This window comes from Sturnus vulgaris, chromosome 2 (assembly GCF_052056855.1).
Source record: "Sturnus vulgaris isolate bStuVul1 chromosome 2, bStuVul1.hap1, whole genome shotgun sequence".
Classification (NCBI taxonomy): domain Eukaryota; kingdom Metazoa; phylum Chordata; class Aves; order Passeriformes; family Sturnidae; genus Sturnus; species Sturnus vulgaris.
Window position 1 is genome coordinate 101,567,508 of NC_142244.1, and position 17,801 is coordinate 101,585,308.

The 17,801-nt window shown below is 40.1% G+C and overlaps 1 protein-coding gene across 2 annotated transcripts in view; it reads right to left on the bottom strand.

Moving 5' to 3' along the window:
* Positions 1-2,295: 2,295 nt before the first annotated feature.
* The window catches only part of GEMIN8 (gem nuclear organelle associated protein 8), a 28,557-nt gene continuing 13,051 nt past the window's right edge, over positions 2,296-17,801 (bottom strand). The window contains exon 5 of one of the 2 annotated variants that reach the window (XM_014875868.2): positions 2,296-4,314. In XM_014875868.2, the coding sequence (XP_014731354.2) occupies positions 4,064-4,314 (251 nt within the window). In that variant the 3' untranslated portion in view covers positions 2,296-4,063. The other variant, XM_088160212.1, reaches the window with a different exon arrangement.

Consider the following 17,801-nt stretch of genomic DNA (forward strand, 5'->3'; position numbering starts at 1 on the left):
GCCTTGAACACACTCTGGCTACAACCACCCCTCAGAAGCAGCTCAGACTTCCTTACAGGCTGCTATTCTACTTAGAAAAGAGCCCATAAGAACTTACATCCTTTGGACTCTCCATGCAGGAACATAGGAGACAACAGGGTAGACAGCTAATTGAATAGCACACAAACATGAAAAAAGATTTTTGTCACAGCATGAATACATTATCTATCAAATAATACATTTTGCGGGAGCTCACATTTTTAAGAAACCAGAAGGAAAACAGAGTTGGGATATTTCCTTTTGACAGACTGTATTTCACATTTTGGGCAATAATCTTGGCCCCTCTCTAATTCTTTCAGCCAAAATGTTCAGCCCAGCATGCCAAAAATCACACTTAAAATTCAAGCAGCTGAATCTGTGTCTTGCTTTTCTCAATTTCTACATCAAGAGCTAGACTGCTATTAATGCAACAAGAGATGAAGACACCAATATTAACAGCATATTTCATGTAATGAATGAGAATCTTTTACTTAGAGAAAGACACAAGTGACCAAATCCATATGTGTTATGTATGTGATGTTTATCCTTCATATAGGCTGTTAGAGAAATTTAGGTTGCTTAACGCTTTTTCCAAGTGTGAGATGTTTGCAGCCAGCCATTAATGAGACCCCTGTCAAAAAGGATAAGTACTTATCCATAATGTTTGAGAAAATTATGCTCATCAAAAGGGTTGAATCTTTTCTCAGGTTGCCTGTACACACAGGCACACTGAGCTGTCAGCTTCTGTATGGGGAAATAATTCTAAAAGAACAAGAGCCCTTGACAACGTCACCAATGCATAAAAGTATCCAATTTTTCTTTTGGTAGGAAACAGATCATTGCCTCTTTTCTATGTTACATTTATATCACACTAATTCTGAAAGGGTTTTTTTTTCCTCATTTGTTTTAAAAATGCTTTTAGTAAAAAAGACCTATTACTTTATTCTCCTATCTTCAAAGCTTCTTCAACCAATCACAAACTTTTCTGAAAATAAGGCTGATTTGCATGCAAAAAATGAGGAAACCAGTTTTTGAAATCTAGACTGATAAGATGACAACTTGTGACTTCAGGGTATAATTCCTTCTACTGGAGCTGGGAAAAGCTCATGAGAAACAGTACCACCAGCAAGTGAAAAATTCCCTTTGGGCAAGACTATACCAACAGTTGGCATAACTGAAAACAAAGGTGCAACCTTCTGGAGAAGGAAGAATCAAATCTGCAGCATTCTAATCTAGGAACACTGTAACTTTGGGGGAATAAAGTGTACATGTTCCCACGACTGAGGACTGCGGTGTAATACAGGTGTGTAAATATAGTGAATGTTACAGATGACTGAAGTGGCATTTTTGAGTTGCTGCTGCATTTCTCCATGATCACATGATTTTATGTGAGCTATTTATCAGAAATGTAAAATTATATGGGAGATAGTGTAAAAGAACTGCAACACAGAATTTTCAAGTTCTGTTCAATTTCCAGCAAAATGGAAACACCTGGCAGTAGTTGGCCAGATGTCCCATTTTGCTGGCCCATGCCCCGAAATGAGATTATTTGGCAGCAAACTCTTAAGTCTTCAGTAGGGTATTCCCCCATTCAGGAGTTAGCACATAGTTCCTAGGGAACAATTCATCCAGTTCTCTTTCCTTCTAACTTCACAGCATACTAAGTATATTAAACTCTCTTAAAAATACTTCAAAGAACCAAAGGCAAGGTAATTTCCTTTATATACATTTATTTTTATAAATTTACTTTACATTTTATGGGAAGTAGGAAAGGAATTAAATGTTTGTCTTGTATGAGGTCTCTACAAATACTTTTTGAGACCAGAATTTCTGCTTTTGCTAGCAGAACCAGCTGGATATGAAGAATCAACCACAGCAAGAACTGGAACTTGTGTTGAAAAGTAAGCCCAGTCCTACCCTACCCATTCTTCCTTTTTTTTCTGAACAGAACTGCATAGGGAAAACACCATCACCACACTGGAAACATTTCAAACAGGAACAGAAGAATTTATACATGTTAATCTGTGACAGGGTTTTCCCCCAGTGGATACAGCAACCCTCCCATTCATTTTGCACCACATCATATATGTGTGGTACTGCCTGACATTGCTGTGAAAGTCCTGTCAACACTCCTCGTGCTTCTCCATATGTTAAAACCACTCCTGCTCTGAGTACAATCTTCCTTAAACAATAGAGCAGCTAAAAGAAAGCTTTACCATCTAAGAACTGAAGTGTTCTAAGTATGGAAGATTGTTTATATAAAAAAATAAAAGTAAATTACAAGGTGTTAAGAAGAAAATTTATTTGGTCAATGAAAGGAAATCCAAACAAAACACAGAATTCTTGACAAAACCCGCCAAATACAAGAGTGAGGACAAATGCAAGACTGTTAATAATCCTTTTCTCTCTCCTGTCTCACTGAGGTTTTTCAGATTAATCACACCAGAAATAAGTTTTGGAAACTGGAGGCTTTTTAATTTCAGTGTTCAATTTAACTTCATCTGGTCACATCAGAAGGGAAAGAGATGGAACTAACATGGAAATGTTGCTTTGAAAAAACAGTAACTACTACTGAAAGCAAAGATATTCCAAACAGCAGACTTGCTTTGTTGCAGCTGGCTCCTGCAGAGCGCACAGCAACTGCTGGGTGTACTACAAACTACACATACTACCAAGAAACTCTGGACACTCGGTCAGCATGAACTGAAGCAAAAATTTTAATTGTAGGCTTCCTCTGTTGCCAGGAAGGCAGATGAGTATGTCACTAATAAACCAGCAGACAGTTCCTTTGCCTTGGCATGAAAATGTTGCAACACGAACTACTGCCCATCAGCAGAGCTTCACAGAGAGAGAGTCCTTTTAAGTGTTCAGGGTACCATTTTCTAAGGAGCCACTGGTCTTGAGGGGCCAGTTCGGCCTCTCTTACAGAAGTCACCAGTGTGCCTCACTCCATCTGGTGTGGGGCAATTACAACTGCCCCAAAGTAAAGAGTGACAGAAGCAGAACCAAACAGTTCGTGCAGATGGATGAGCACACACAGAGGCACATCTCTGTGTAGATGGATGAGTACACATCTGCTTGCTTATGTTTAAATTTTGTGCACGTCCTATGCACTTGGCCACTGGAAAGCTGTACCTAAAACAGACACAGCCCACAGGGCTACCTGGCTTCCACAGCTCCATATACATTAGTCAGATACAGTCTATCACTCTCTATAGCCTTCTTTAAAGCTTCAAGCCTTCAAGCCCATTGCTGCTTTTTACTAGAATGATAAAAATCACTGTAGGCACTGGCTCCAATAGTGCTGTGTCCTCTTAAGTTTCTCTTCTGCTAAACAGATCTCTAACAGACAGGACCACATCAGGCTTCTGCCTAATCCTCCCACCCCTTCATTAAAATGTTTTTCTATATAATGTTGCTTTGGAGTCAAACTCCTGCCAGACAAGTATCAGTCTGGAAGAAAAACTTCCTGCTTTATTATAAACCTTTGAAAAAGAGTTCCAATGTCTGGGCTATGGTAATTTGATAAGTTGTATCTTGGCCAGTGGGCTCCTGGTTCTCAAAAAAACCCAAGATTAGCAGACATAACACTTCAAGCTATGCTGTGTGAAACAAGATCCTAATACTACTACGATAAATAAGACTAGAAAATGGGATCACTAAAATTCCTAAACAGGAAGAGAAGACAATTCCTGAAATAATTTTCTTCTTCGCACTGCTTTAAGTTTTCCCAGTTCACTGGGTATGGACGTTATGTTTCTTGCAAGCATGGTCATGGCAATCGGGTATCAGATGAGTGAATTTTAGACAGGTTTGATATTCCTGTCCGTCCTATTACTACTTGACAACTGTATGTGAGTTGAATGGACTGTGAGCATCACTGATAGACACTGTAAAAGAAAAAAAGGCCAAAGAAATACATGCTGTCCTTGCCAGACTCTCCCCCAAAGCCCAAAACCAAAATTTGCAGTTTGTTCTTTCAACAGCCCAACCTGAGTCACCTGACCCTATAGCACCATGCCTCGTCAGATCACAGTCCAGGTATTCACAGCTTAAGGGGAATAATGGGCCAGTATTTGGGCTGCTTTTTATCACAGTTCCTATCAAAGATTAGCTGCATGGCAGCCTCCATTGCCTGGATTTTGGCAGCTTGAGCACCATACAGTTTCTTCATTTCTGCCATGCGCCTCTCCCCAGGTCTTTCTGTAGGCGGCTCCACAGAACGCTCCACCCTCCTGTGCAGGTCTTGATCAGCCTCCACGTATGGGTCCTCAGCTTCCAGCTGCTGCTGCCTCCCTAGACAAAAAAACCGTAAGAGATGTAAATTACTAGGCTATCAACCAATCATGTTTTATTTTAACTTTTAAAAATATTATATATTCATATTTTTGCTGCGTCTGAAAGGAAAAATCCACATGTTCTAGGGTGCAGCTGCACTCATTTTGCATAAAGAGAAATTCCTACTAAATATCATGATAATGCCAGGCTGGAATAAATGGGGTGAAATGAAGAAGATCCTGGAATTGAATCCTAAAACTGTAGGAAACCTCTGTATTAGTACTACTAAGCAAAAATCAACATTGCTCCATTTCTTCCCGAAATGCACATGCCCTAAAAAACCTCAAACAACAAAACAACAAAAACACAAAACATAACTCCCCTTCCCCTCCAAAGGGGCAGAAACAGCCCAACCAAAACATCCCAACCCACTCCCTATAGCAAAAAAATCCAAACAAAAAGGACAGTTGTTTCCAAAATAATGACTTAGCATCCTGAGAAAGGAAACACTGCACAGGACAATGCAACTTTAGCTGAATGATAGCCAAGAGAAAATGTAATCAGTTACTACTATGTGAAAATGAACAAATAGGTCTGTCATGTCTGCCATTAAGTGCATTCAATGAAACACAGCTGTAAGCATCGTGTCTAGATAAACTGTCCAAGCTCAGCCATTTCTCAAGACTTGCAAAGTTCAAAGCTGGCAGACTTACTTTATTGCTTTGAAAACAAACAAAACAGCACCAACATAAATGCACGCATCAGGGCTTTTAAAGAGGATTTAAAACAACTCAAGAGGTGAAACATTTGAACCAATTTGTCAACAAAAATGCTCTGTGGTAAGCCTGATTGGAAGCAAGAACTCGATTGTGCATGTCCAAATTTACTTCCACTTCCTGGGTACTGTTCTGATGAAACAAACAATGCTTGTGCAGTTAAAACATCAAAGTGCTAAATAAAACTCCCCTCTTATGGGGACATTTCTACAAGAAGGAGAAAATCACCCGGCAGCTGAACTCCTCAATAACAACCATCCTCAAAACCGTGTAGCAGGCACAGTTCACTACTAATAACAGCATTAAGCTTTTTTTAAACATCAAAAAGGACCGAGTGTCCACAGGTCAGGATGCATTGGTCACACACAGGACATGCTTCTCAGCGTTTGATACCATGTATCTCTTCCCTCTTTCACCCTGAAGCAGAGATTTAGCTTCCACAACACACATGACATCTGCAAACCCTAACCCAAAGTTAAATATCCTGACATTTCTGTGTCAAACATCTGCAGTTTATTTTTATACTGGAAAGTACTGTACCGAGCAGCCAACTGACTGTCAGCCTTCCTAAAGGAATTATCCCCTGTATGGCATTCACAAAACCCAGATATTTTAAACTATATGATCAGAAACTTCAAGTTTGGGATCTGTTTGTCTGGCAGACACAGAAAGCTTTTGTCCTGTCATTTGAAACACCATTCACAGTTTCGTGTTGGCTGTGAAGGGCTTGAGGAGTTATTAGTGATCTATTCCAGAAAGCCATTTCTGTGATTCTGCTTTAAGGGCACACCCCTGAATTAGGCTGCACTGCCAGAATTCACAAGGAAATATACATTCGAGTCCATATGTGTTTTTGGAAGAGTCAGATTTATTTGGTGTTGGGCCATTTTAACCAGAAGATCTGAATTAAAGAAACTAACTGCCTACAGAGGGCTCAGCATTTTGAGACAAGGTATAGCACCCAGGCTATACCTTACACCCCACTGAAACCAACTTCCTGGGACATCAGTCTGCCTCAACTACACAACATGCTTTTAACACGAACTTGATGCAAATTACACTGAATGGTTTTAGACAGAAAAACCCAAACAAGACTGACAATGCTGGCAAACTAATGTCTCCCACTGTAGACAGCACAGCAATATTGGCAAGGCAATGAACTGGACCCATATTTGTTAGCTCTCTTGGGACACCAGATAATTCCTTGTACTTCTGTATTGTCCACGGAAATTTTTTATTCTTTAGTTCCATAGTTCCATTTTTTAGTCTTTAGTTCGATGCATGCTAGAGACAGCTGCTTCCTCACTTGTTTGCTGTAGAATCCTGTCTGATAGCTCACTGCACACACTGATCCTTAAGAAAAAATATTTCTCTGGAGATAGATAATTAATTCTTCTGTTTGGAAATTAAATGGATCTCTAGCAGAAGCTTCATGATGGGTGAGTGGATTACAGTTTAGTGTGCATCAATCTCCATTTCTCAACACAGAGTAGTTAATAAATCTATAGATCCTAACTGTAAAAATCAAAATTGTAATGCCAATTTAAATTCCATTCTCATAATTACCTGATGTATGTCTGGAGTGTTTTACTTTACACTAATCAGATATACTGCCCTTAACTTTCTAACTTGATTTCTGCTATTCCATAGCTACTGGTTAAAAAAAATCCCAAAGTGATTGTATTACAGAGTTTTAGAAACATAAATCAGGTTTAGTATCCAGGCAGAGGCTCAGGACAGAAATGTGCTATAGGGACCCACAGTTTTTTGCACCAAAGGCTGAATCTGAGCACAGAACATGATAGCTGCTGCTGGTAATACCACTGCAGCTGTGTGGAATACATTGCAGTTTCAAATCAGTTATCTGTGCACAGATACTACTGTAACAAACTCCACAGTCATTTACAGAATCACAGAATGGCTTGGGTCAGAAGGGACCTTTTAAAGATCATCTTATTCCAACCCCCCTGCCACAGGAAGGGACAATGTCCACCAGACCAAGTAGCTCAGAGCCCCATTCAGCTTGGCTCTGAACACTGACAGGAATGTGACATCCACAGCTTCTCTGGGCAACTTGCTCCAGTGTTTCCATCATCCTCATAGTAGGTGGCATTATTTGCTTTTACAGACTATCAAGGAAAGAAGTCATAAAACTAAATGAGCATGTAAACTACTGCTCTTCAAAAAACAGTATCTCCAGTCAGAAATAAACATAAGGAATACATAACAATGAAAGTATTGTCCTGTTGTGATGCACACTAAACTATCTTTGATGGGGCAAGGGCTGGGAAGCAGAAGTGCTGTAATTTCCAGCAGTTTGGGTTCTATCCACTACATCAGAGTTTACTATAAAAACAATACAAAGCAGTACAACTTCAGCTAAATGTGCAACTACCTCTTCAAAAAGCTGACAACTAGAATCTGACAACAGAAATACAAACAAAATTTTAAACTGTCTATAACCCCAAGTCTATGGAAACAAGCAGAATTTCTCTGAAGCACACAACATATACTCATCCATGAAGCAGATAGCATGGTTTATCAAAACACTAATTCTCAGCCTGCAGTAATGAAGTCCCCAGCTCACTCTCAGATCAGTTTCACATTCCAAATTCACAAGTCATTGGGCTGCCAAGTTATAAATGTAAAACAAGTAATTTTTACACAATCCTAAGTAGTTCCTCCTTCCACTTCACACAGAGTAAAATAAATATACTTTCTTTTACAGCATGCAGCTTCAACTACTGGCAAGCTTTCTCCAATCAAGGAACAGTATTTTGCAAACATTCACAAGGCAGGCAGGCAGCTGCAGTGGTGGCTGGTTCCACACAAAGGAAAAGCATTGCTGACGTTTTCCCAGTTGATCAGTTCCATTTCTTTTCAAAGATGCTCTTTCTCTCTCTTGAAGCTCTTCTCAAAACTAACTTACTCCTACCAAGTCCAGCTCTGCTGTGAAGTCATCATTACCTGGCCAAAACCAGTTGGGGCATCTTTTTCCAAAACAGTAAATAGAATTCTTCAACCATGAAGAAAAGAAGTCCAGCTCTGTCATGCACCCAGCGTCCTGGGTAACCCAAAAGGTTACTGTATTCTGTATCTATCTGTGCCCAAAATGGGAAGTGTCTCTAAGACGCTGGATCCAGAAATGGAACGGCAGGGCCGGCAGGTGCTGGGCTTTTTAAAGTCGGGGTTGCACAGGCAGAGCTCTCTCTCTTGCCTGCGGCTCTTGCTCTTTGCCTTTAGTTCTTGCAGGCAGAGAGCTGAGGCAGCACTGCTGGAAGCTCCTCTCTGATTTTCTTCTGGGTTTTTTTTATGAGGTAGGCAGGTGTTCAGCCATGTCCAGGACAGCAGGGCTCCATCACACGTAACAGTGACTTGGGAAGACAAACTCTATCACTCTAAATGCCCTTGCCTTCCTTCTTCCCCCCACTGAGCATGATATACCGAGCATGATGTCAGATGACCTGGAATATCACTTTGTTCAGTTGGGGTCACCTGTCCCAGCTGTGTCTCCTCGCTGAGTCCCATGCAGCACCAAGGTCCTCACCAGTGTGGCAGTAGGCAAAGGAGAAGAGGCCTTGGCTCTATGTAAACCTGCTCAGCAATAACAGAAACATTTCTATATATTCAACCCTGTGTTGAGTCCAGATTCAAAACACTGCCCCATATACCAGTCACTGTGAAGGAAATAAACTCTACCCCAGTCAAAACCAGCACACCTACCCAACTCATGCTACGTTCCTGGGCCATCATTAGTAATTCTAGGTCTCATGAAAGAAAGTTTTGGAAAGTTCTCCCTTCACCACTTTTCCCACTTTTTATGGATGACTTTTTATCTGGTGTGTACTAGCTGAAAAAAAAGTGAACAAATAAAATAAAGACAACTACCTCCATGCTCAGGGACTGTCAAAAGCAGGAGATAGTAATTAGTGTATAAGCCATTCACTGCATTTGGTCCTTCATATGCACACAAATGACTTCTTACTTTCAGCAAGACTATGACCTAAGACAAGCTATTTTCCCCAAAGGTCGTTAGAAACTCAGATGCCTTGTTTCTCATAGTTTATAAAAGAGAAAATGTCACACACTTTTTGTAAGTTTGATGTACTTTACATTTCTTTCTTTCTTTGTAATATCCTTTGAGAAGCTTTAGTAGTAATAAAAAAAAAATTCCTGTCCAGAATGTATCCTCTTCATTAAAAGAAAAAAACAAAACAACCCAACAAAACAAATCAAGGAAAAGAAACAACTTCAAAACCAAAACCCAAATAAATTCCCTTATTTAGAAAGAAGTCTCCATGGAGAGACTTTGCAACATTAAAAGGACATAGAAGTAGGGAGAGTAATTATCTATGTCAGATTTTTAATCAAAGATTCATACCCAGCATTGTGTGGTTTCTTGCACCATTTTTAGCTCTTGGTATTTATACATCCAACCCTCAGCTCACTGCAGCCAGTGATCATATGCCATCTGACAACATTTCTTATACAGACACTCTTCTCCTCAGGTCTGCAGGTGCCCACCCTCAGCAGCCTGCCATGTGCTGCCCCACACAATGGGAGATATGGTAACAGACTTGCTCCTCCCAAGTGTTAAATGGCATTACTGACTTCCAGTTGCTTGCTTACTTAGCACATTGTTTTTCAAGGAAATATTGCACCTTCTCCAGTCTTGATGTGTTTTTAATTTTCCATGATTTCAGACTGACCTATGTGTTCACCTATTTGTCTGCATATTTCAAATCATGAATTATTTTCTGTTACTGCTGCATGTGCACATTGTGAGCTTTTTCATCTTAAATGCTACCTGAGCTAATCTTGTGCAGCTCACACTAACAGTTAAAATCTCTACTCATTCCTACTGATTAAAAACTCTTAGTTCTTTCTTTGAATGCCACTTCCCACGAGCCTATCTGCTGTGTTAAGTATTCTGCCCACACAGGTTTCTCCATGCAAAATGCCAGCTTCTTCATCTTCCTAGAAAAGCTAAATACCTTCACCATAAACCTACATAAGGGTTTTTTTTGAGGTGATAGAATCAGACTATTTTATTATGCCCATACTTGAATGAACTGGGCATAAGATGAGGAAAATAAAAATCTTTGCCTCAAGGAATTCCACCAAAACAGGGATTTAAATCAGGATTTGTACACAGGATATTCAAGGAGTTTAATTTCTGCAGAGCTCTGGATTTCCACAGGGCTGGAATCTCAAGTACTACTCTTTATCAATTGCAAAGCTTTGCAGAACAAGTTTCTATCAGTGGGATTCTACAAGATACAAACAATTGTGACTTACCCCCATATCTGTAAAGATAAAATATTCTTGGTTGCTAAAGTGTGTTCTCCTGCTTGCTGGAAGGTTACTATGGAACACTAAGTAACTTACTGAAATCGTGGAAGCTTACTGTAAGAGAATGATGATTTTATAGCAGAATGATGATTTTATACAGCCTCGTTCTAGCTATAAGCTAGCTTGGGGAAAATAGACTTCTTTTAAAACCTATTCTTAAATATAAAACTTTGTGCTTCAGAAGATGTGACAAAGGGATTCCCCATGACATCATGTAACTTTCCCCTTCCCATTTTTAACAGAAGTCTGATCTCCAAAGACAGCTAGGCATTATCTTATTATGCAAGTAGTCTCACCTATACAGAAAAATCAAATGCTCTAGCTGACTGGAAAACACGAATTTGGAGAAAAAAATACTTTCAGTGGGAGTAATTGCCTGCAATGTTAAGCTTTCAGTCACAAGTCATGACAATCATGAAAAAGAATTACCAAAAATCCTCAGGATATTAAAACCCCAAATATCTACACTGACAGTTTCCATCTGCTAGCTGAGGAGAGAATGAGTTAAAAGAAATGGACTATTTCATCAAGTAGATCTACAAGCAATGCAATATTCCCAAGAAAAAGGAAAACGTTCCCTTACAACAGGCTTTGAAGTAAGAGCAGATGTGATTCCTTGGCAAGCTTGTGGCAGTCTGAAACCATGATTCCATGGACATTTTTCTTTCCTCAGCTACAAAACCAGCTTATGCAATTTCTGCTCCCCTTCTCTCTTAGCTGTGTGCTCCAGCTCCCAGGCCGCTCACGGATGATGCTACAATTGTCTAAGGGACAGCACTAAAAATCCTAAAAAACCAAACAATCCCCCCAAACAAACAAAATCTCAACACATTATATTTAGTTCTAGTACAGTTCAGTGCCCTGCAAAACACCAGAGCAGGAGTGAATGTCTAGAAGAAAAATTGCTTGGCCTGGCTTTGGCACCAAGATGTGTTTACTGAAGCACAGCCCAACTGAAACCTATTGCTAAGAGCAGGAAATAATCTCAGGTAAGAGAGTGCACTCCCTCAGACACAGTTGCAACAGGCTGTCTAAACAGACAGCAAACACATTTTGCACATCTGATGTACTCTAACACCTTCTCTTTCACTGTAATCTAATTTTTCTGCACAGTTTGAAAAGGACAGCTCTATAGAAACAGGGCAAAAAACTACTTACCAAGACAGCAAGTGGAGAAAAACTACCTTTGAAATAAAAATTAATAGAAATCCAGAAGTAAGACTAGAACTAAGGTGTTCCACTTTCAGGTTTGGTACTTAATGGTATGTGTCACTCTCAATTTAATTAACCATACGTCTCACTGTAAAATGAATCTAACACTTTAAAGAATTAATTATCTGACACTATTTTGTTACTTGGGTTAAGCAACCGGCAGAAAGTTATACAGCTAACTGGAGAATAAAGAAGCCGATTTCTGTTTTAGAAATAGGATTAAAAAACAAGGGTTGTTGTGTGGTCTCCAAAACAAACTGCCAAGGATCCTACACAGAAACAATATAAGTCTTCATGTCCATGTTTACACTAGCACTAAGCTACACTAGTTACTGCCCAGCTAAACATCAAATCACCTTTCTTTTATTTTCTTCTATTACCTTCCACAATGAAACCCCTAAAAAGGAGTATTTTTAGCCGAACCAGAAAATGCACTGAAACAATTAAACCCCATAAACATGAAACAATCAGCTAGCTGGTGGAACTTCAGCCTGCTCTAGAAATTTGATTGCTCTAAATGTAATTCATAATCAGGGATTTGTAGATGAAGGTGAGAAAACAGAGGTGAGCCCTGCGCAATCAGGGGTCTGCAGCACACCAGAGGCACCAAGGTGTCTGTATGCTGGTGCCATCTGACACAATTAAACTGATAGGAAGTTGCTGACCGACCACTGCTAAGAAATTAGAACAGGATCAGGCACTGGCAGCTGCCTCTAGTAAGGATCAAGTCTACTTCAGTAAGATTAAATACAGACCAGCTGACTCTGCATTCCCATCCCCCCAAACAACTCCAATCTGTTACTGATGGCAACAATGCTGACACCAGACAAAGACAACACTGCCAGAGTAAACAGAAGGATTACTTAAATCTATATATAACTATACCTTCACATACATTTATGGCACAGTCTGAGGAGACTGAACAAGGAAATGTTAAAATTTAAAAGTGCTACTTTAAAGCAAACCAGAACACTGAAGAAACATGAGTTTCACAATAATTATTTATGTGTGCCCTGAATAGAAATTAAACATTTGCACTTGGAAGAACATGTTTCATGATGGACTGAGCTGTTAGACAGCTTTGGTGCTTTCAGGAAAAAAAGAAAGGAAGTCGCCTATGTCCTGATCAGTCTTCTAGATCAAACTCACATATTTGAACCTTACACTGAAATTTCTTTCTTGTCTCCAGACACACTACAGTGCTGAATTCAAGTTTGTTTTATTGCTTGATATGAGAAAGCTACTTTATCAAAAACACTTGAAAAACATTTTTTTGGAGAGCAACCTGCAGCCGTGTTGCTGATTTTCTGGAAGGAAGTATAGTCAGGCTATGGACTGACCTTTCAGTTAACTGGCAGGTCCAAAATTCAGTATTACCACAGACATGCAGAATTAAATAACAAGGCCTAATCCAGAGAAAATTAATTTCAGCAAGTAAATAAATATTTTCTCCACGCTGCTAGTAAACTACATGTGCTGCCTGACCAAGCACACGGAAAGAGACATCTGGCAAAAGGGTCAAACTAAAGGAATTGGTAAAATGTATCACAAGTTTTGGAAGGAAGGGCTGAGGGGTAACTTTGGAAATTTAAGTTTACCTCTGACCTTCTGAATTTCTCATTGCTCTTTTCAGCACTCTAGTAAATTAAATGAAATATACTTGAACCCATGAGGGTAACTGCTATGCCCAGTATTAAAAACACACAAAAAAACCCCTGGTGACATATGCCAGAAGAAACTTGCAGATATGCATCTATTATAACTTCCACAAAATGGGAATGTTTGACTTCAGAAATAATTCCAGGATTTGTTGCTGGAGCACAAATCTGAGCACTCTCTTTTAAGTGAGACAGCTGGCATCCCACTTGTCAGAAAGTTAAGTTGTACTTCTTATCACTTGGGAGCTCCCTGTCTTTGCTCTGTCACTTCAACGGGATAATTCCTATGTGAAATATTTCAGTGACTTGATGAAGCCTTTACACTGGAGAGACACCAGACTCAAAGCCCATCTAATCTGACAGCCTGTTCATGACAGAGGTCAGTACCTAATGCCAAGAAAAGGATGTAAAAGCAGAGAATACAAATCCCTACACCAGCACCAGCATCACCTAGTGAGCAATGCAGAGACCAGAAAAATGCAGATGCTTCTTCCTGCACTCCTCCAAAGCCAGCCAGCTGCTCTGCCATCTACCACCTCAACACCTCCTCCACCAGCATGTTGCACATGATGCAATCTTCACAGTCTGGACACTTCTACATTTACCAGTGGCCAAAAATCCCAAGGCAATGACAACTGATGAATTTTAGAGTGATTCTGCCAATGCTCCGTTCAGCAGCCACATCAGAAATTGCAGACCTTCTAGAAATCAAGGTATTCTGCAAGGCTTGTACGAAGTGAGAACAGCAGCATCAGTTTCAGCATCTGATCCACAGAAAAGTTGAGGCCCAGCACGTTCTTTAGAGACCTACATTCCTTGGCAAAGCGTCTACAATTTCTGTAAATGCAGAGCTGACTTTTAGAGCAACAATCACTTCAGCAACTACAAATTAAATTAAACCCAGGAGATTCTTATCCAGCTAAATGTGAACAATAACACTCAATGGTGTAACACCCATGTTATTTATTCCAGTAAAAAAATCCATTTAATATTTAGCTTTCTTTTTTTCACTTTACCTCCACGATTTTGGTGTACCAGAGCAGTGATCTGACAAATTCAGACATGTGTCCTTAAAAATATTGTGGGAAATTCTGAGACTCACATAAACAGCTTTGGGTACTTTGGAGGCCAGCAACAATTGTAATAATTGTAACACTGACGAACAGCTGGATTGCTCTCTACTGGGTACTTTAGAGGATTACAGCACAAGTGTTTCTCAGTATGTTGCAGTATCAACCTTCTCTATTTCTCTGAGCAACAGGGAAGTGCTATCACCCCTGTACTAAATGCCTAAATAAGCAGAAAATGCACACAAATTCCTAGAGCAGGAGGTGTTCTAGATTCCTTGGAATGAGCTTCCCAGCAGATGACAACACAGGGTGGCATAGGTACTCAACCCTGTCACTGGAAAAGACAAGAAGAACAATGTTCCCTTCTATCCTTAGGGTCTAAGATGCATCCTTTGGGTATGACAAGGTTTTTTCTTCCTGGAAGGCATATGTGGAAGACAAACATCATTATTTGGAATATTTGTCTCTGAATTCCACCTACTTTGAAAGCTTTTGTGGATCTAGTCCTAAGTGGCACACCCAAGGCTGTGACTGAAGTCTGTACAGGCCACCCAAGTCTGAGATGGGTGGCCTAACAACCTCTGCTTGCCTCTCTCACTTGATTTTATGCATGCAAAGAAATGAGTTTTGAAAAGACCCAGGCAGATGGAAGTCTCTGAACTGTCAGCTTCTGCCATGCCAGCACCCACACTTCCCTAATGACAAAAGGATGTGACTTCCATCTGGATGCTTCTGATAAAACTGAAGCACAGTGAGAGACGCTGAAAAGCAAATGGTGCCTCTGGGAAGTCTTGGCACTAACACTACCTCATTAAAATTAGCAAGGGTAAATTACGTGTCCCTAAGCAAATCTGTCTGTAGAGGGGATTTGCTTTATGACAGAGAGACCTAACGTGTAACACTCGAGATATTCTGCTATGATGCTCTCTTGCAGCTTCTGAGCAGATTTTGTATGTCATGAGTTTAGAAAGAAGACATCATCATTACATCCATTTCTACCTTGCTCTCTGGCATTTGCTTTTCATTATTACTCACTCTGGTGCTGAATGCCTTGGAACTTTAAATGTTTTTTCTACAACAACAGCTCCCCCAGTAGATATCAAAATAGGTGAGTTAGAAAACACTTACTTCATAGCCCACAATGTCACTGTCCACTTTCAAGGTTGAAAGTATCACACTAAAGGCAGAAGAATTCAGATTTATCAGCAGAGCACTGAGACACATCTCTCCTTAAAGTAAGATCATTTAGAAATCCAGAAATGCTGCATGTGGTACCCAGATGGAACCAGTAATTGAGGAATTTTAGGGAAAAGTGTATAAACTGTAAAGACAGACTCCCCAAGCTGAGTGATTAGCACAGAGATGATTTTATGCTACTTTTCCCTAGAGCTGTGCCTGTCAGCGTGGTCTCACCTGCTCTTTTCCACAGCAGCTGCAGCTGCTTTCACAGTCTTCCCTGCAAGGACAAAGAATGAAGAGGAGACTAGAGGAGCCACTCAGAGCAGCTGCAGATGCTAATGGAATAACCAAGCAGGCAAACCTACCTTCAAAAAATTACTAGCACCAGTTCTGAGTGCAAGCAGTGTTTGCATCTTCCCACACCAAACTGTTCCCATATGAAGCAATCTTCCATAACAGCATTCTAAAAGGAATTTTCGCTTTTACAACAAGACTGGGGAAGGATTCCTTTCTCCATGCATGGGCTCAGCCCTGGGATCCACCTGTTGGTACTTTGCCAAAACTTTGCAGAGCCCAAGTAAAAGTAAGCGTCACAACAATATCTTCAATCCTTGGAAACCTTATGGACACAAAACAGACACTGACTGACACTCCGTGTGATCTAAAACTGAATTACCATATGTATTTTCTTTGTAAAGAGGAAGTTCCAGTGGCTGATCCATCAGATCAAGCTACTGACCGGTTTCCATGGAATCCTTCTGCAGCCCACAACTACCAAAGAAACAGGGATCAAATGGATCTCAGATGGTGAGGGACAGAGGTCATTGCTCCTCTCAACTGCTATCTCTCCTGTTTTTATTCCCCTATCCTCAAGACAAGTCCAGTCAGAAGGAATTTTACCACATTACTGATTTACCAAGGCAGCATCAATGCAAGATGACCAGATTTCTCTTACCGAGTCATGAATAACTTAGGGATAATAGCTTCCTGGAAGAAAGAGTAGCTCAAATTCTGTATTTATTCAGCAAGGATGTTGTCAACAAGATGCATTTTGGTCACAGGGATGACATCTAAGTTAACTGTTAAGCAAAAGGTCTATAAAGAACACTTAGATCATATTGTTCATTACTCTAGCACTTGAGGCTTTTGCTTTCTTCCTGCTGAGGTCCTCAAAATCCCTTAGAAAGATGAATAAACTGAACCTCTCGAAAAGCCCCCTAGTGTATGTACTGTTTCACTACAAGAGGAACACATCAGGCAGACAAAAAAAGGATGAAAACTTCAAACACAGGTTTATGAAGTTTAATACATATGTTCATATTAAAATAGCATTCTTAATCTCCATCAAATGCGAGAAGAAGTAGAAGTATTCAATATCTTTGCATTCCTCTTAAAGCAACATCTACACTACAGTCACAATGAACCACATGAGCTTCTTTTCCCACACTCCCAGCTGTAAACCTGCTGTAATTCAAATACCAGTACTCCACAGCATGCTTAGAAAAAAACTAAGATCAGTACAACCACTGGCAGATAGGCAACTGGCATTCCAGGTCCCAGCAGCCTGGTCCACAGAATCCCCAGATGCCACCTGAAGGAGCTGAAGCCTGTGGCATCCCTTAGCAAGAAGCCTGGCCTTGCAATTGTGCACTTTCAAGGGCTGCCAACACTGCCAAACAGGCTCAGCCTGAGGCACATACAAATAAGAAAGACTTTATATATAATTTCCAGGTACATGTACTAACTCCTCCACAACACTCCAGAGCACACAGCTCAGTTTCCTCAGCAGTACCTTGAGTTTTCCAATTACTCTCTTCATTACTTCCTGCAGCAGCAAGCCATAGGTTCACAGAGCAAAGATACACATTCTCCTAAGCTCAAATTCTGTCTCTAGCATAGGATCCAAGGACATTTTCTTGAGAGTATTTTACAAATTGATATGCTTTGTATAAAGATAACCTTGTCTGTCATGAAACAGATGTAAAACTGCACCCAATTCTTGCCCTCCAGACTCTAATTTTGCAAGTAGAGATTAGTTTTTAATATTAAAGCAGTGAAAATTGTGGCACTTTTCCTTGTTTCTCTAGTAAAGAGGCATTTTCTCAGTTGTTGGCTTCCAGTACTGAATGCTGGACACAGTGTGTGCACTTGAGAAAATTCTGCTGCTACACAACAAAAGGTTCAATCATCAGGATTAGAGATGTGGTACAAAAGGAGTAACTTTCACATTTCTTCTTTAATTCATGAAAGAACTTGTT